Below are 19,823 nucleotides of genomic sequence, written 5' to 3'. Positions count from 1 at the left end.
CGCCTCCTGGCGCACTACTGGTTGGGGGATGATGTCCTCTTGGCTGCTGAGTGACCTTGGAGGCCAAAAACCCCCATTGTTGCCACCAGTAAGTCCTCAGCAGCGGAATTGTTGAGAGCTCATCGGAGGGCCTCTCCTTTCTCAACCACTCTGCAAATGCACCTCTGGGCACACTACTGGTTGGGGTATGAAGTCCCCTTAGCTGCTGGGGTCGTTGGGGGCCTCTTTCTGCTAGTTTCTGATCCCTATTCTGCCCCTTTGTGCTTGTTTCTGTCCTTTATTCTGCCGCTCTCTGCTAGTTTCTCATCTTTCGTTTGCCTTTTTCTGCTCGTTGCTGACTTTTATTCTGCCTCTTTCTGCTCATTTCTCACCTTTATTTTACCTGTTTTTGCTCTTTTCCCTGTGTCTGCGGTGGAAACTTCCAGCAACACCCCCGTGGCCCTTGCCGGCTCCCCGCCTGTTGTGGGAGCCGGCATTGCTCTCACAGACAGAGAGCTGCTAAACATGCAGCTCCCTGTGTGTGAGAGCAATCGCTTTGTTGCTTCCCTGCCTGCTTGACAGAGAAATAGACAAAACCTCCTCTTCCAGCAATCGAAAGCATTTATCAGCTCTCGCTTGCTGGTAGCTGAGTGTTTGCTTTGACTCGGCTGGAGCTGTCAAAGCTCCCGCCAATTCACAGCAAATGGCTATGTCCCCTCGGGGCTGGCGGTCCCAAGGGCCATTTTTTGGCGTCCGTAGGAGGGCTGCGCGGCCCCCCCTCCTTCTATGAGCACGGGCATCCCTGGGGAGGTGTTGGTCTCCAAGGCCGTATATGGCAGGGGAGTGGGGGCTGCACGCACCCCTCCCAGTTTTAATTACATTTTAGGCCCTGGGGAGGTGATGGTCCTGGGGAGGGGGGATCTGCATGGCTCCTCATTGTTTAAATTAATTCCAGGTAAGTGGTGGCCCAAAGTCAAAAAACACGTTTTCTGTAGAAACATAGTGCTAACTATAACTATATATATTTAAACAATAAAAGTTCAACACTGAGTGGAGAAGACTTTATATTCAACCATGAGCTTTACCATTAATTTCAAAACGTATTATAGGATGATGGATCATAATCATATTTATGGTATTTATGGTATAATATAAATGTTCAAGACATCAACTATCGTAACAGTATTCCAAAATCTGGATCTCTACAACTTATTGATCACTAGGTGCCAGAGCCCCTTTCAGAGGGTCACGGCAAAAACGGGGCTACTAGGGCTTTTACTCCGCTGTCCCGGCGACTGACCTACTCTGCATCCCGCTCAACAGGGCCAAATACCCTTTCTGCATTTGTTGTTAGTTCTTGAGCATTCAAGGTTCCCTGGGGGGGTGAGGGGCAAGGGGTGTTAATTTAAGTCATTGTGCTTAATTCATAGTTGAAAATGCAAACAGTGCGAACAATAAATCAGTGTCCAGCCAAATACTTGTTTATATAAGAAAATGTATTATTTTAATACTTATTCTGCACAAGCAAAGAAATAAGACTTTTAGAAGCAGTAACACAATCCCCATTGAGGTTGGGGCTCCAGTAGTTGTCAGGCAAATCCCTGTTACACCCTCATTCGTGTAATGTGTCCAGGGATATTTTTCATTCACTGGTGACCGCCTCAGGGAATGTAAACTATTAGTCGATACTCAAAAGCTCTCCCTTCTGACCCTTTACAAACTTAGAAGTGTCTATGGTGCTGCAAAATCATTAGCATCTAGCCCCCCCGGGGCACCAAAGTCCGGTTTCAGTCTGACCCTCTCCAGCAGTATGGCCGTATTCAGCGGTGCAGCGGTTGCCCTCTCCTCGGGCGCTCCCAAGTCCAGGTCCTGTACAGCGAAGTCAGGCCGGTTGCTATGGCTACACCTAGCTACACAGGTTCTTTCTGTTGCCAGTTGGGTTCCAGTGATCCAAGCTACTCCCGCTTGGCGGACAAAAAAGGTAAGTTGCTCTTCCTCCTACTGAACCTCAAGGACCTGGTCAGGAGCAGATCGTGGCATGCGGGTTGAACCCGCTGGTCACAGCAGTTTTTCTTCGGTCTGGGGGGATTGCTTGAATTCTATGCCAAAGTGGTACCAGAAGCCCTTCCTGGCATACTGGATTGCAGCAGTGCTCCCAATCAGGCTGCAGACTCTATTTAGGCAATCGACTTCCCTATGGTGGTCCCTCCTGGTACTCGCGGTCACTGAACTCGATAGCCACATGTCCTGCGCTTCTAGCCCAAACTCAGTTCACCAGTGACCCTCTCTGGCATACGGAGTCCCAACAGTCTGTAGGTTGTTGCTTTCATCCAGTGCTTATGATACGGCTCAGAACAATGCAGCTCTCTCCTGGCATACGAGTGTCACAGAGCCAATACTGCACACAGGCAATGACCTGATCGGTGCACAGCCTCACACCTCCCTATGGGAATCCTCGTGCAAGGTTCCCCACTGGACCTCGCCCCCTCCAATACTCTCCTCTCCCTCCCAGGGCACACTGGTCTTGGCAAGCAGGTAGGCATTGGTGCTCCAGGGCAGGTGATCTTGGTGTCCTGGGTGATGTCTCCTCACCCAGCAGGGAGACTAGCAAGACTTGGCCCCCAGTCCTGGTCACAGGCAGAAGTCTTGCAGAGCTTCCCCTCCTCACACAGTCTGGCTGCATGGCAGATGACAACTTTTGGGGGACTAAACCTCTCCTTCTTATCCAGATGTCAAATGTAATTTAGGGTCTGGGTCTCTGAAGGTTTATACTGGGGTTCTGCTTTTTTGAAGTTGGCACTTCGTCTTTTTATCTTCCTTCTAGAAAGAGGTCTGTCACAGCAGCCACAACTCCAAATTTGATTGTCCCCAACATAATTCAAGGGAGTTACCAGAGTTTACACCTGGATGTTATCCGCAGTGGTATGTGCATCAAAGACCTAATCCCAGACCCCCAGTCCTACTCTTTATGATTCTCTTATCAGCCCCATCTCCTTCTTGAGATGTAGCCAGGCCACTTCTTTCTGATCTATCACTGAATCAAAGCGCAGTCTTTGAAATGCAAAGCAAGTCTGTTCCCTCCAGTGCGTCCCCACCCCACTCCCAGGAATGCTGCAATGCACAAATCTGTCTGGGGGGGGGGCATTACTTTACTTGTCATGTCTTTGCCTGGCAGGCCTGGGCTTCCGAAACTGTAACCTAAGATGCTCCATGTAATGTACAATTGCAGGCACACTTGCATTCAGTGTACATTCACAACAGACTTGCTCTCCAGCACTGTTACCTCTGTGCGTTGTGCCACTACAGTCATGCATGCATTCAGCATACACAGTTAGGCCCAGCCTTTCCAAATTGTAGCATGTAATGTATTGCAGGCACACACCCTCCATGTATATTCACAGCACACTTTCTGTTCAGCACTAACACCTCAATGCATTGTACCCTCACATGTACCCATGCCTCCAGCAAACACACTCAATCTGCATGCACTGTTCAGCACTGAAGCTTTTCTATCTTTAACCAGCGTGTGTTCGTTCAAAACGCATGCACTGCCAGCTCACACACTCACTATGTGTGCTGCAGACCTCTTCACTTTTCATGTATTGTACTTTACACGCACACATACACCCAGCTGATTCACTCCCTGTAGATGCACTGCACAGCACTACATCTCCCATGTAATATTTTCCTCTCAGGCATACATGAACCCATTACAGGTAATAACCACACATGTACTGCACTGTGCTTCACCATCCTTGTGCTGTACCCTTCGCAGACACACATAGAACTAACGCTGAGTCACTATGCCTATGGGAGGCAGCACTCCAAATCTACTTCATGTAGGGCAGCAGAAAGTTTAATAAGGTGAGTGAGCAATTGACCTCACTCCATTGAAACAAGGTAAAAAGGTCCTGTTTACTATTGCTGTTCACCACACACTAAGCTGCCACCACCACGTTTCGGCTGCTTCACTCCAATGAGGGTAGTACTTTGGGCGCCCCTCCCTGTCCAACAATACTGCAATCTGTGAGGGAGGTCTATGTCTTGGTGCACACTCATGATCCATATTCGCCTATGGCAAAAATAATCCGCATTGGAGATCCAGAAAACAGTCCAGTTGGGTACTCAGGGCAAGGGTGCACGACCCGTACCATACAGAGGACCTTTGTCCCAACACTAGGCTATCCACAGAAAAATCTGTTCTAGTTACAGATTTGCGATCTTCTCAGCCAACACTTGTTTTGTGGTAAAGACTGATATGACCACAAAATCGGTTGCATGGTTTCTGTGTTTTCTTTTGCTTGAATTATGTGTGTCCAATAACATAGCTGATATAGAGGTTCTACAGGTGACCAAATCAACAGATGACCACACAACCATGTTTATGAATGTAAATAAACACCGCCAATTTTCTTTCTTTTAATTTTTCTCTCCTTCATTTTTTTTCTCTTTTGTTTTCACGACTATTGTTTGCCAAAAGGTATTATGTAGAGATATCATAATTGGAATTGTAGCGCTCTTGTGCTTAGGACATTTTTTCTGACCTATTACGGATAGGAATATAGAAATGCAAATATTTGATTGTTTAGTGTTTAATATGTTTTGTGCTCTCTAATCAGACTTGAAAATGTGGAGGTACAGCGAAACACGTGATGGTTGAGAAGATTGCAAGTCTGTAACTAGAACAGATTTTTCTGTGGATGCCCTTGTGTTCTATGTTTTTAAAGATCATGATTTTGGAATACTTTTTATGATATTGTCAAGTGGTGGATGTCTTGAACCTTTTGATTATAACATAAATATGATGATGACCCATCATCCTATAATACATTTTGTTATCAATGATACAGGCTGTGGTCGAATATCTTGTCTTCTCCATTCAATTTCGATCTGTTATTGTTAAAAACATACTCACCCTAGGGGCTAACTAGAGAAGCGGAGTAGTAGCACTAGGCATTTTCCTTGGTTTACCTTAAGTTGTGTAGACTATTGTGTGTGTGTGTATATCTATCTATCTATCTATCTATCACCAAGCTCCTTCGTGGAGCGAAACGCGTCATGGATTGAATACATTTTCACTCTGCTCTTCATTTGAAAAATGTCTACCGTGTCCTGATTGCTGCGAGTGTGTGGAGGCGATTCGGAGGTCTACACCTGACTTTCCTCGCCGTGTACTGGCGACCAGGAACATTGCATAATATATATATATATATATATATATTCCATTCGAGTTTGCTCGCACAAATGGAGACACCCACTCAACGTTCGTTTTCACCTTATTTATTCTGGCCAGCAGCAACAGACGATGTGCAGCTTTCCTCAGCGTAAGTTTCTTGCCAAATTGCCATACGCGTTACGGGGACAGATTCCCCTTGATCACCGGCTTGGCTTGGGGAAAGGAACAGCTTTGTGTTTGCACACAGGTGTTTAAGGGCTTCAAGGGCTTCTCAAGGCCGCCCATCCGGGCGTGTCAGCACTAAGCACCACAACATTATATGTCTGGCTGCTTTTTCTTGCACTCAATTGAGTAGGTATAAAAAATATTTATTTTGTGTATGCATGAGAAATACTGATTTCATTCAATGTGAGGCCCATATTCTAGCTAATTAGTCTCAAGGGATGACTGTACATTTAAGCAGTGGCAGCTGCAACCTCTTCTTGAAAGCTAATCAAAACCTGACCATTCTAATATCAATCGGTCAGTTTTAGGCTGGATATTGCAGGAGCAGCTTAAAAAATCTCTGGGCTTAACTACTTAACTCGAGCCTGGAAGATCTGTTGTATATACTTTGTGGGATCTGGTGATCAGCCCTAGGACTTGCTTAGGGACTTTTTTTCTGTTCAACTGCCTCCATTTAACTGTCTTGATCGAAGCCAACCAGTAGAGGTCAGTAAAATGCCAGAATTGCTTTCTGCTTGTTAAACTGCCTCTAATTAGCTGTCCTGATAGAAAACGACCAGTAGAGGTCAGTAAAATACCTAATTGCTTTCTACTTGGGGACTTTCTTTTTTATTTTCACGGCACCTGCCTCCATTTAACTTTCTTAATAGAAAACGACCAGCAGAGGTAAGTAAAATACCAGAATCACTTTAGCATTCCCTAGATTCCAGGCCATAAAAACTTGTATTCAACGAGCATCAGTAGAAAATAATATTTTTTTTTCAAATCTTGTCGTTTCAGTTAAATGACCACCCAAGGGGCTGATTTTATATTACAAAACAGAGCTTTGGACAATACAATTTCCCGTTGATAGGCAGTATTTCTCTCCATGTGTTCCCATACTTGGCATGTTCCTCAAATTGGTGCTTACTTTCCCTCCATGTTAAAGAACAGGAGATGTTTCAGAACCCAGGCTACTGTGCTGCATAGCTAAATACATAAAAGGTCCCAAAGGTGAGACCGATTGCATTGAAAAGACTTGTTTTTATTCACTTAGCAGTCAGTTCATGACAGCCTGACTCTGTAATTGCAATCATAGCACATTGTTAGCTATAATTTGCTGGTAGCAGCATTAAAAAAAAACTCCCTGACTTCCCAATCAAGACATTCTTAACTTCATTATTAACCATAATAAATAGTGCTGTCTTACGTTGCTACAGACAGTCCTAGAGTATGATCAAGTGCTTAATTTTCTGTTTTCAATTGTCACTTTCCTATTTGCATGTTTCATGATAATTGCACCAAAACCAACATTTAATATAAACATATATTACGGGTAACGTGTAATATGTTGATGGGATTGGGCTGCTTAAGAGATGTTTTCTCCTTGATCCTAGTAGTGCTTCTAATGTATATCCTTTGTGTCCACATTGTATCCATTATTTATATATTTTTAATCTGTTAAAGATGAGGGGTCTCTGTCATTTTTTTCTAGCAATTTCAGTGAGCCACTAATATGAATGGTCTTTGTGATCATAGCAGCAACTTTCTTATTATAAGGCCAGGTCACCATGTCATTCCATCACTGTTTCTGAGATGTCTTTTCTATAATCGTAGCATGGACGAGTGAAAGTCAAGACAAGTGAAGAGCAGCAGGAAGCAAAACGCAAAGAACGGGAGAAGAAGCTTCAAATATTTATCACTAAAACAAGTACCATCTTCGAGAAGGTAATATAATCTTACATAGGCATACATTAATTTTTCTGGGCGTGGTAAGCGGTGTTCTAGGATAGGATGTTTACTTGGGAAGAGTGATGGTGAAGAGAACCCACCCATCTCCTCTTGTTAATTTATAGAGGAGAAATGGAGAGCTTGACAAAGAGGTTCTGGACCTGTCTAATCAGATTCTTGGGGCTAATCCAGACTTTGCTTCCTTTTGGAACTTGCGGCGTGAAGTATTCCTGCAGCTAGAGAAAGCGACGTGAGTAATTGTCACTCTTCAACGTATGCTGTCCTGTCTGTGACTCTGTCTATGGATTGATTTGATGTTTTGTGACACCTTTGGATTTTGTGCTCATCTTATTATTTTTGCGGTAGCCTTTGGGATTTGTGCACGTGTTAACGTGAGCTACTATTGAAGTGTTTATGGTAGCTGTGCACCTTCCCCTAATAAACTTCTTTTTTTCATAAAGATGCTTCAGTCAGGAATGTGAAACAAACATATTGGGTGTACAGCAGATGTAGCTCTAACTCACGTTTATTGTTTGGGTCCAAACTGGGGTGGCATGGTGAGCAAAATACAATGGATTAAACCCAGCTCTGTGACTGGGGGTGAATATTTTATTTGTTCAGCTTTCCATCCGTCTTTTGTTCTTTTTGCTATCGTTTTTATACAGCATTAAACTGTCCAGACTGAGTCCTTGACATTTTGATGAGTATTTACATACTTTCCTTGCAAACACAATGGGACATATCCATCTGCTTCTTTCAGACTGTGCCTTTGTAATTCATCTTGAATTGACGTTGTGGCTCTGGTCTTCTTCTTAACACTGAACTTATGTCTAACCAGTCCTTTCTAGAGAAAGTGTAACTACTTTTTAATAAGTTACTAAGTTTGTTCACTTTGCAGACAAAATTGATAAGTAGGAGGGATCTAAAAACGAGAAGCTTTATTTTGAAAGCTGCATGTGCAAGTCATTTTCACATTATATAAACACTAATAAAAAAGAAGTCCACATGGTAAAGTAGATCGTAAAAGTGTAGTGTGTTGACTGGTGGTTTTGCATGCACTTTGTGTGAGATGCTGTAAAATTCTGAGTATGGAAGAGAAAGAGAATATGATGATACCTGGATTGTTGGTGTAGTGAGTTGAATGAGAAATGAGAGCCAGATGTACAAAGCCTGTTTGTGGTTGTGAACCCTATGATTCACAAAATCACAGGGTTTGAGGCTGCAAAAGGGCTTTCTGAATGTCATATAAAAGGTGTGTGTGTGTGGGGCTCTAGCATACCGCCTCTATGATGGCTTCACCACTGACGCACCCGAGTTGTTTCTGGCCATAATGATGCAGCTCCTCACATTCCTCGTTTGCTGTCTACATGTTATGTGTTGCCTGAGCCTGCATTGCCCTAGAGGACAGGATAGAAAGAGCCATCAGATGAGCTTACTGTCCCCCTGTAGAAGAATTCTCTCTATGGTGCACCTAACTGCAACAGCAATTGGACATTCTGCTGTACATCTATGCGGTGGTACCATTGTACCAAACACAGTGAAACTGATATATACCCCTTTTCGATGGTAACTGTGCCTCCTACTACTACTACCTACCTTATGAATGTTCCTTGATCTTTGGCTTGTTGCATAACCTGGTACTCAGACCCAGGCCTACAATGTTTGACTTACCTGCCCATGGGTGCAGGGACCACGTTTGGTGCACCATCGCTTGAGCAACAGAGTCCAGGTTATTGTAGCCCAGACAACCTACTGAGCATACCCGCAGTTATGGTATCCATGCTTTCTGAGATAATAACAGTCCTGTAAAGGGTTGAAGGATGCAGTTCTAATTGAAAACCAACAAAGGGCCTGATGAGGATGTGGGTTCAGAGGCTTACAGACCGACATCCTTGGTTTAAAGTTCAACCGCTGTATTTCAATGACGGCGGTCAGAGTCCAAACTGGTCGGTCAATCCGGCTGGCTTCTGACGGGCTCAAGGAGCCAGTTGGAACCCCCACATAATCCTTTACAGATGGCGTTTCCGCCGTTAGGATTTTGATGTCTGTTTACGACGGGGTTTCCATATCGGGCTTTCTGACATGTAAAGCCTGTCAGAAAGCGGCTTTGGGGGCCCCTAACAGGGCTCCCTTCTCTCCGCGGTCTACAGTTGTGGGCCGGGTGGGGACACCTTTGATGTCCCCCTGTAAATCCCTGCATCGTGTGGCAGTCACCGCGAGGTACCTGCAAAAACAACAGGTGATGGACAGAATGCAGAATAATGTCATACATTCACCCCAGTACAGAGATCTGGGCCTAAATCCATTGGTTTTTTGCTCACCATGCCATTTTAGTTTGAACTCAGCCATATGCAAATCAGTCTTGACCCTGTGCCCCATGGGAACAGTCCAGCCCGAACTGCCAAGCCAGGTCCTCCCTGGACTGGAAACAAGGATCCAAGGACCGGTTTCGGGCTTCCAGCCCTCATCAGCCTGGATAGCTTGATTCCAGTGGCATGGAGAGCACGGGACTCACGTCTGAGCATACCCGTCCCACTCGGGGTGACAACTGCAAAAACAACAGGTGATGGACAGAATGCAGAACAATGTCATACATTCACCCCAGTACAGAGATCTGGGCCTAAATCCATTGTTTTTTTGCACCGCGAGGTACCTGGCACACAGTGCAGGGATTTACAGTAATTCCCATTTCTCTATGGGAGCTTGTGCTGCAGCTGGTTTCCCACTGCCGCACAAGCTCCAATAGGGAAATGGGAGTTTTGTGACTGCACCATGTGCCGTTGCATCGTAATCGAGGTCGGAGATGCATCATAATCAGGCCCTTAGTTCTTTAGAATAGCACACTCAAGCACTGCCCTAAGAAAAGACCCGATATACATTTAAAAGTGTTTTACTTTAACAATCTCGTCATTTTGCTTAGTACATGAGTAATAACCGCACAGAATATAATTAAAATAGCACCTAGTCAGGGGGAGGGGAGGGACCTCAAAGCCTTCACGGAAGGTTGTGGTGGATTATGTGATTGGCCTCAGGAAGTTGATGGTGCAATACAGTCAGTCAAAGGAAAACCTTCAGGCCAGCCAAACACCGATTAGGGAGTGGTATGACCAGAAAGCTGCACTGAATGGGTATCGGAAAGGCGAGGAGGTGCGGATCACTGATAGAATTTCTGAAACAAAAATATTGTGTGGGCAGAATTTCATGTAAAAAATATCGAGTACCAAAATATTGCGAAGGTAATTGCAAATAAATAGGTATAGATTTACTATTCTTAACCCTTCATCTATGCACCATGAAGATATATAAATCGTCATGGGTGATCTTTGTGGAGTTATGTATAGTAAAACTATGCCTACCAATAGAAATGTACCTTCACAGATGTTTGTCCTTGATATTCTTGACACACTATTATATACATAACACCTGAGCACACAACATCATTATTTCTATAATACGATATATTTATATTGCTCTTTAAACAATATCGCAGTGTCTCTAAACCCTATCGTCCATAATCCGTACCTTTCCAAAAGAAAATGCAATGGTCCAATCACAGTCTTCAGTTAGGTGTATGCTTTTAATTTTCAGATCAATAGTAAATAGCACCACAGCAGCCGACGCGCGTTTCGCCCACAGGGCTTTTTCAAGGCTTTATTTGATATTTTGAAAACCCGAATTTTCTAACTCGAGGGAACAAATGTCTGTCTTTCAAATAGTATTGGCCCAGGTGTCTACGAAAACGGTCTTGGTTCAGTTGAAATTAGTAGTGCCTGTTTGGCATTCCTCAGTAGGTAATTGTGCCCCATAAATATAAGGTTCTTTGTCGTGTTCATCCAGGCACTATTACCAGTCCAGTTTGTAAAAACCAGGGTTTGTTTACGGTCGGATCATGATAAATCGAGACGCCTTGAGTCCATCACTCAAAATCGGGTACAGCAACCCCCCAGTTCGTAACTTCTATGTTGTATTCCTTGACACACTATTTTGTCCCATAATATTTTTGTTTCCGATATTCTGCTTAAACACTGGAGGTGTTTGTGCTAAAGCCTTTTTCGCTTATTTGGCCCAGGACTTTAGAGGACAAATGTGTGGGCCATACAACCTAGTTCAGAAAGTGTCTGCGGTAATCTATTTGGTGGACACTACTGGCACCCAGGAGGGCGTTCCATGTGAATATGCTGAAGCCTTAGCTCCAGAGAGATTACACAGTGAATATCATGACTATTGTAGGGGAAGTTGAGGAGGACAGTAAGCATGTGAAAGGGGTTCAGTTAGCCCCTGAGCTAACGTCTGAGCAGCAGAGACAGTAGGGAGGTGTTGGGACAGTTTGCCAATTTCTTCTTTCTGACTCCATGGTTGACACCTGTCTGCCTGCATGACATAGACACAGGTGACAGTCTGACAGTGAAGATCAGAATGTACCGAATGCCTGACCGGGTTCGGGAATGCATCAAGGCAGAAGGTGCCAACATTTTGGACCTTGAGGTCATAGAGATATTTTGTAGTGCTTGGTCAAGTCCTGTGGTTCTAGTACCAAAGCAAGGGTCTCCTGACTTTGGGGTTCTGTGTGGACTACCGAGCCCTCTATATCCATAAGCCTTCACTTCTACCTCTAGTGTAAGATATTTCAGACCAGAACCTGTGTAGTAATTTCATAATGTCTGACCATAAATGCTAGTGTTGAGGCTTGAACCTGCTTTGTTTGCGCAATCTGAGTCCCCCGTATTGATTTTAGTTCAAGTGAAAGGTCATTGGGTGTGTGCAATGCAGAGTCCTAGAGCTACTCCTGAGGCGGAACCCGGGAGCTGTGTTCTCGTGAATTGTGCATTGTACTTTTTAATTGTATTTTCATTTAGCAATTTGCTCACCTTTTAAAAATCTTCGCCGCAATCACCCCTCAGCCGAATAGGCGCCGAGTTTGACACATGCACCCGGAGGCTGCCGAACAAATACAGCGGCCATCTTGGGGCAGGTATGCTGGGTGGCGGTATAGTTGTTATGACGCGCTCTGCGACAGCTTTAAAACAGACGGGCATGCCTCCGCGCAGCAGACGCGAGCAGCGGGCGCGCCTAAGTTGCGCCAAAGGAAAACCCATCTGCGCCCGCACGAGTCCAGAGGCCCTGACCCTTGCCCAAAAACAGGTAACATCATTCCCTCCCCCTCGGATCACATATTCTTCTGAGCTTTTATATACCATCAGAGTCTCACAAAATCTCACTAAACGCCCTAATGCTAGCTGCACAAACATTTTTCCAGATACACTGAAAGGTCCAGTAGCCTGCAGACACTGCTCCTTCCAGAGAAATCTGTATTTATCTTCCGTTCCATTAGCCAGACTCCAAAGGTACTTCTCATCTGAGGGCACCTCTTTCATCTTATGTAACGTGCGTTCTTTAGCTAAACACCCATACGAAATCTGGGACATGATTACTTCGCACTCACCAGAGGTTTGCTTTTTTACGGAAACCTGGCTGAATCCCTCAAATTATCCTACCATAAACATTGCCATTCCAGAGAATTACAAATGTATTCATCTGGATCGCATAGGGAAAGTAGACGGTGGAATTGCCATTGCCTTTAAAAACCATCTCAACATATCCTGGGTCTCCACTATGACAGACGAGAACCTAGAAATAGGCATTTTTAAGGTCTCCAAATCCCCCATGGAAAGTTGGCTGGGAGCGTTAGTCTACCGCCCTCCTGGCCAAAAAACAGACTTCGTAGATAACTTAATAGACTACATAGCCATCCATGTCCTTGCATCAAACAAATTCCTGATGTTGGGCGATTTTAATCTTCACTGTGAGGCCAACTCAACTCGAGAGATTAGTAATTTTCTCGGTGACTTAGAACAATTAGGACTCACACAAAGAGTAGTAGGCCCCACCCATCAGGCAGGCCATACCCTAGACCTAATCTTCTCAAATATTGACTTACTTAAATGCCACCCACCGTGGCCTCTTACGTGGACTGACCACTGCATGATCAAGTTTGCAATGACCAACACTGCCCTAAAATCTCCAACACAGTTGGTGGTCAAAAAACCAGCACTCCGTAGACGTTGGCATAAACTTACGATCTCAGCTTTCAACACCACTTTTCAAGCAGTGCAACAAACACAATCTCATGACCTAGAGGTATCCGATATGCTGTCATATTTTAACAAAGCCCTTGAAAAGTCTTTTGACGAAACCATTCCGATAAGTAAAAACACCAGATCTACCCTTAGTCGAAGCTCTGCTTTATGGTACTCCCTAGAACTGCGACAGCAAAAATCCTCCTGCAAACAATTAGAGAGACGCTGGCGAGCTTCCAAGTGTTCTCAAAGCAGACTGACCTTTAAACTAGCTTTAACTATCTATCATCGAAATTTAAAGACGGCTAGACGCCTTTACATTCTGAACCAAATTGAGAACGCCAGTAATTCTTCCAAAACCCTTTTTGACATTGTCAGAGAATTTATATCGCCTGAAGTCTGCAAACAGTCCCCTGTGGAATCCCAGGAACTTTGTGACTCCCTATCCACCTTTTTCCAGGAGAAAATTTCAACTATCTATTCCAATTTTCCTCCACTTGACAAAACTACCTTTTCAACCCTGTCCAGCCTAAAATGTCCTACTAGCAGGCCAACCTGTTCCTTGGACTTTTTTCTCCGTTCACACTTGAAGAAGTGATTAAAGCTTTAAATGTAGCTAAATCAGGCTCCCCCGCTGATCCATGCCCCCCAAAAACTATGTCTTTTTTATCCCAGAGCTGTGCACCTACCATTAAATTTTTTTTCAATCTTTCCATTCAATCAGGATCAATTTCCACCTCCTGGAAGGAAGCGTTTGTCAGACCCATCCTAAAAAAACCTCTGGCGAACCCGCAGGAACTCAGCAATTATCGCCCCGTTTCACTGCTCCCCCTGTTGGCTAAAATACTCTAAAGCATCGTAAATAGACAACTAAGCAGTTATTTGGAAACATATAACATTCTGAACCCCTCGCAATCAGGGTTTCACCCAGGTTTCAGCACAGAAACCGCCCTGTTAGCAGTTACTGATTCATTGAGGCTGACCGTGGATGCCGGGGTATCTGCCATTCTGATCCTCCTCGACCTCTCCGCGGCCTTTGATACTGTTTCCCATACTCGGCTTGCGGAGAGGTTACCATCTTACGGCATACAGGGTCTAGCCCTTAAATGGCTTAAAAACTTCCTAACGGACAGAGCCCTGACAGTTATCTTGGGCCCGTTCCACTCAGTTAAAACAACATTGGACAAGGGTGTAACACAGGGCTCCTGCCTCAGCCCTACCCTTTTTAACATTTATCTGGCTCCTTTGGCTGAGGCAGTAGAAGCATTAGGCTTTGAAACAATCTCTTATGCTGATGACACCCAGCTACTGTTCACCATCGGCCCGAACCCAGAGGCTGACAGGCTCCGTTTTACTAAATGCATACTTGCAATGTCCAACTGGATGACCGACAGCTTTCTCCAGTTGAATGCGGGAAAAACTGAAGTAATGCTGCTGGGAAAGGCCGTTAACATCTGGAATAATGAATGGTGGCCTCCACAACTAGGTGCCCCTCCGGTCCCAAAACTGAATGTAAAGAACCTGGGGGTGAAATTAGACCGCTCATTGTCTCTGAGGGATCATGTAGCAGCCATCACTGGCTCCTGCTATCACAGCCTCTGATTACTTCGGAAAATCTTCCCATATATCCCAACCGACCATCGTAGAACACTGATCCAAGCGATGGTGATTAGCCGTCTGGATTATGGGAATGCCCTCCTGGCCGAGGTCGGGACCACTCTCCTAAATAAACTTCAAGTTATCCAAAGTACCTCGGCAAGAATGATCCTAAATATGCCTGCTGGCTCACCATCACTGCCTCTGCTAAAATCTCTGCACTGGTTGCCGGTGAAAAAACGCTCCATCTTCAAAATCTGTTGCTTGTCCTTTAATGCTCTAAACGGCCGAGGCCCGAAATATCTACAAAAGAAATTAAAAAGATATGCTCCAGGTCGCCTGCTGAGATCGGGCACGGCGAGATTGCTACAGATTCCCCACATCCGTCTCAAGCGAACGGGCGGTATGGCTTTCTCCTACCTTGCCCCTAGGTATTGGAACAGTCTCCCCAAATACCTCAGGGAAATCCCATTGTATACTTCATTTAGGAAACACCTAAAAGCCTTTTTGTATTAAATTCCAACCCAGCTCAGCTGTCGTGTCAGCGATGTGCGACTCTAGGCAGCGCCGAGATGCCCCAGGGTGATTCGAGTGCTATATAAGAGTGAATAACATAACATAACAATGACAATGAAAAGGAAAGTCGCACGGTGACCCTGTCCCTCAGTCAATCAAAGAAGCAATGAACATGCATTTAGTTTGCCATAGTCACGCACTAGATCCACATTTTTTTAACTGACCTATGGGTGCACACTTGGCTTCGCAGGTTAAAATCCTATGCTTACCTCCATTCTTCTAATGCCAATAAAATATAGACTTTTAAACTCAGGAGTTTTGTTGCAGGCTTTCTGGAGTGAGGGTTGAGTTCTATTTAACATGTGCAGTTATTTGTCTTTAAGAAGATGTTGACTTGTTGATATATTTGTTGTTCTAAAATGTAAACGATTTATGTGGTGTTTACATTTGTCTCCTTAAATAGGTCCAAGGAGGAGCTGAGTCTACTATATAAAGGTGAACTGCAGTTCCTGGAGTCCTGTCTACGAGTCAACCCCAAGTCTTATGGCACATGGCACCACCGCACGTGGGTGATGGGTCGGGCCCCTGAGCCAGACTGGGGTCGTGAACTGCAGCTCTGTAACAAATTTCTAGACACAGATGAGAGGAATTGTGAGTTAATAATAAGTGCTGAAAGGGACTGAGGGGTATGTGTAGAGCTCTGAGGGGGTCATTGTTCTGTTTGATTAAGCATGGCTATGCAGGAGCAAAGACAGCTGAGCTGAGAGAGGGGCAGAGAGTATATTAACCATTTAAGTGAATATTCTCCTGTACAGATCATCAGAGTTACTTGAGGGTCGTAGGACCTTAGCAGCGTGAGTGCGCGGGCTTTAGGGCGTGCTATCAGCAGATTGTTATGGGGGAGTAGTGATGTTAGTCGAAGAAAGTAAAAGTTGCCTGTGAAGTATTAGGGTGATGTAAGCACACATAGTAATGGTAATTATTACACTGGTATACCAAGGGTTTATTAACTCTGTCCTGTTTCTCTCAGTTCATTGCTGGGACTATCGGCGATTTGTTGTGAGCCATTCGCAGGTCCTGGCAAAGGAGGAGCTTGAATTCACACACAGCCTCATCACTAAGAACTTCTCCAACTACTCCTCCTGGCATTACCGCAGCAAATTACTCCCTCAGATCTACCCTGACCCTCAGCGTCAGGGACGAGTCACAGAGGAGATACTGCTGAAAGGTGAGGGGTGTGGTATGTGGCAGACGTCCCAAATAAAGACTGCAAAAAGTGAGAATGACTCCAGGGTTGGGTTCAAAGAAGAGATCTCTGTGACTTGTGTCTCACGTGGAAGCACTACAACTAGCTTTAATCACTTTCAGATGCGCGGCTGGCCTTTCAGTCTTTCTGGTCTTACATTAGCCTTATTGACAAGGTAGTTGTTTATGTAGAAGGTTGTCTGCCATGTCACCTTTGTCTTTATTCTTTGGTTTAGTAGCCCATACATAATTACATTTTGGTCACTGTAGTTCATATGGTAGCACATTCAAGTACAGCTCCTAATGGGTATTTCAGTTTTATCTGTTTGGAGCTTTTCAGGACATTTTAGCAATGCTGTTTTGAAAGTTGTTTTAATTTTTACAGCATAGTGCCTCCTTAATCGTTCACTAACAGTTTTTATTTAAAGAACCCCCCATCTGTACGCTGCCACTAGACCTTTGGAAGCCAAAATGGAAATCTTGGTTGGGCATCTTATAGTGAGGCAGACATCTGGGAGTTGGGAACTAAGCATGTTTTGGTGAGCAGCTTTACATGCACATGAATGTGGACACACCATGGAGAAGAGACAAACACGACATAGGAAATAAAGAAGAAATTCCAATCGGGGTCTGAAAGGATATTTAAATAATATGAACAATTTGTTGACCACATAAATTGCTATGGTTCGGGAAACATTGTGGCTTACATCAGCCTATTTAAGAAAGCTCCTAAAGTTTTTCAATGAAAGTCTTTTCAACATTAAGTCTCCTTCACGAAGGGGGAACGTGAGGAGATTTGCTGTTAACATTTTAATTGGCAGTTTATTATTGTGGCTTACTGCTTCTTTTTCTACCCCTTTTCCAACCCATTGAAACTCCACTCCCCTGCGAAGAACTTGAAATGGTGCAGAATGCCTTTTTCACTGACCCCAATGACCAAAGTGCCTGGTTCTACCATCGTTGGCTCCTGGGCAGAGGTAAGTCTTGACTGTCCACAGGCTAATGGCCACAATTCATGTATCTTTAAAGCTCCTCTTTTGCCTAACATGGGCTTTTGTAGTCCTACAAGTGGGAAGGTGCCTTGGCTTTGCACTCGTAAAGTGATGTATGCATACATACTATAACTCAATATTAGTAACATTATGCTTGTGGGAATCCTATTCCATTGTCGTCACACAGGCAGGAAGGCCTTTGAATGTTTTGGCACATCCACAAAGTCACAAGTTGGTGGGTACTCCTGAACATTATTCCGAACTATTCCAGCTCTGGAAAAGATCAGAGATTTATTTTTGTCAAGGGCAGGAGTAAAAATATTTCCAGCGTGAGCATCGGGAGGAAATCACCCCAGATTAGTGGGGAAGTAGGGGTAGATCATTTGGCGTATAGGCAAATAATTTTTCTGAGGCATTTCAGCATCCGCAGTTAAGCTTGTGGATATCCCTTCATATGGTCATGGGTAGAAATATAGAGGAGTATTTCTGGAACCCTTAGTGATTCTGAAATCTGCTCCCACACAAGTTGGCAAAACTCCAGCAGCAGGTTTCTGATATATTTGTGAATTAGGCCTTTGTATATCTCTGACCCCTGCACATTGTTTGAAGAGAGAAGAAACACTATCTTTACTTGCAAAAAACGATGCCTATGTTAAGGTTTCTGATATGTTTGTGAATTAGGCCTTCGTTCATCTCTGACCCCTGCAGTTGTTAGAGGAGAGAAGAAACACTACCTTCACTTGCAAAAAACAATGCCTGTGTCAAAGGAAAATGGGCTTATTGTTTTTTTTCCCTTTAAATAAAAGCACACACAAAAAATATCATAAATCATATGGGGATTAAAAATGGTTTTAAAACCAATTAGTGTAGTGTTACAGGTCAACCCTTTTTTTTTAAAAAGTTCCCTTTTAAAAGACAAATAATGCAAGGAGAACGCATTCCGCTTTGCATACAAGTAAAATTGCACTGCCGCTCCACACAACGAAGTTGCTCTTGGGTCTAGAAAGGTACGGTGACACATGGAATCTTTGGAATTTTGTGGGGAATTATCTTTGGAATTTTTCCAAGATAGAAAGAAGTGTGGGGACACACTTTATAACAGTCCATCCTTTAGGAAAGATGCAGTATTTGCTGTTTATTGGAGATTTCACTGGTGAGGAATCTTTGAAAAGGAAAATAGAGTTAATCCTCGAAACAGGAACAAAGACTTTGACAGGCTTTTTTCAGACGTCTCTATTAGTAGTCGTAAATAATGTAACATTTATAAAGTTTAATGTCACTGGTTTGTAACTTTGAGCACTATAAATAACTGATCTCAGATATTTAACAAAATAGATCATAGTTGCAAAAGGTGAGAGCGTCTTTTCTGCCTGCCGTTATTCTTTTAAATGCTGCCAATTGAGTTCTTCCTCATTGACTAGCTCCTTGCGTTAACATTTCCCTGACAAAACACGGTTGAATTTGCATTTATGTTTTTAGATGGACTTGCTCACTTTTGTTTAGGGAGTGTAGTGATAAAAGGAAGTGTGCTTGGAATTCTCTGGTTGTGGGTAAAAGAGTGTTCACATCCTGTCTAACATTTCCGCTGTGCCGAGGATGGGACCATGTGTAGTGGGGTGTTGGTAAATGCACAGACGTCCGATAGGAGTTTCCTATCTGTCTTGTGGGTGACAAGCCATCCCTCGAAAGGTGTAAGTGGGCGGATTGCGTGTGGGTTTATATTGGGTTGTGTGACGCAATGCACAATTGCTGGATATTGCCAGTGCGTGCTTTTGGAGATGTTTTAGTCCGATTGAACTTGGACAAACGCCAATAGGCTTTCTAGGTCAAAGAGGTCACCCACCCACACAACCAGCGAGTTGCCACGGCAAAAAAGATGTGCCCTGCAAGGTGGGGGGAAATCCATATTGGTAAATATCGGTGTTTGGGTGGAGATGCGGAAAGACAGTTTTTTTATATGTGTACCTTGTCCCATGTACCTACTGTTGCCCGAAGCTCCAGGGAAACATAAACCCCCATTGGTCTGTGCTTTTCTGGGAGCCAGGAAATCTTCCATATATGCATCCCTGCAATCATTTGGTCTGTAAAGCACCAGTGCTTCTCAGTCGTAGGCTGTGGCAATTTAACCAGATATCGAAATTCCTCCGCCTGGTAATAGTGTGTCATGTACCGTGAACCCAGACCGCCCTCTCTCTGTGACCAGTAAACTTGTTTCTTGGATATCCAAGCTTTTTTACACATTTGCCCTTCCCCATTATTTGTGCTTCCAACATAGTTCAACAAGTAAATCATAAATGTGTAATTTTG

At 44.1% G+C, this 19,823-nt stretch overlaps 1 protein-coding gene across 2 annotated transcripts in view; it reads left to right on the top strand.

Moving 5' to 3' along the window:
• Window positions 1-19,823, top strand: part of RABGGTA (Rab geranylgeranyltransferase subunit alpha) — a 210,064-nt gene that overhangs the window by 32,515 nt on the left and 157,726 nt on the right. For both annotated transcript variants that reach the window (XM_078644946.1, XM_078644945.1), the window contains exons 3-7: window positions 6,977-7,087; window positions 7,216-7,340; window positions 15,743-15,930; window positions 16,310-16,507; window positions 17,418-17,501. In XM_078644946.1, the coding sequence (XP_078501072.1) occupies window positions 6,977-7,087; window positions 7,216-7,340; window positions 15,743-15,930; window positions 16,310-16,507; window positions 17,418-17,501 (706 nt within the window). The remainder of the gene's footprint in view (window positions 1-6,976; window positions 7,088-7,215; window positions 7,341-15,742; window positions 15,931-16,309; window positions 16,508-17,417; window positions 17,502-19,823) is intronic.

The sequence above is a fragment of the Lissotriton helveticus genome, chromosome 5_1 (assembly GCF_964261635.1).
Source record: "Lissotriton helveticus chromosome 5_1, aLisHel1.1, whole genome shotgun sequence".
NCBI lineage: Eukaryota > Metazoa > Chordata > Amphibia > Caudata > Salamandridae > Lissotriton > Lissotriton helveticus.
Note: the sequence above shows the minus strand (reverse complement) of the source record. Positions and strands in the feature narration are given on the sequence as shown.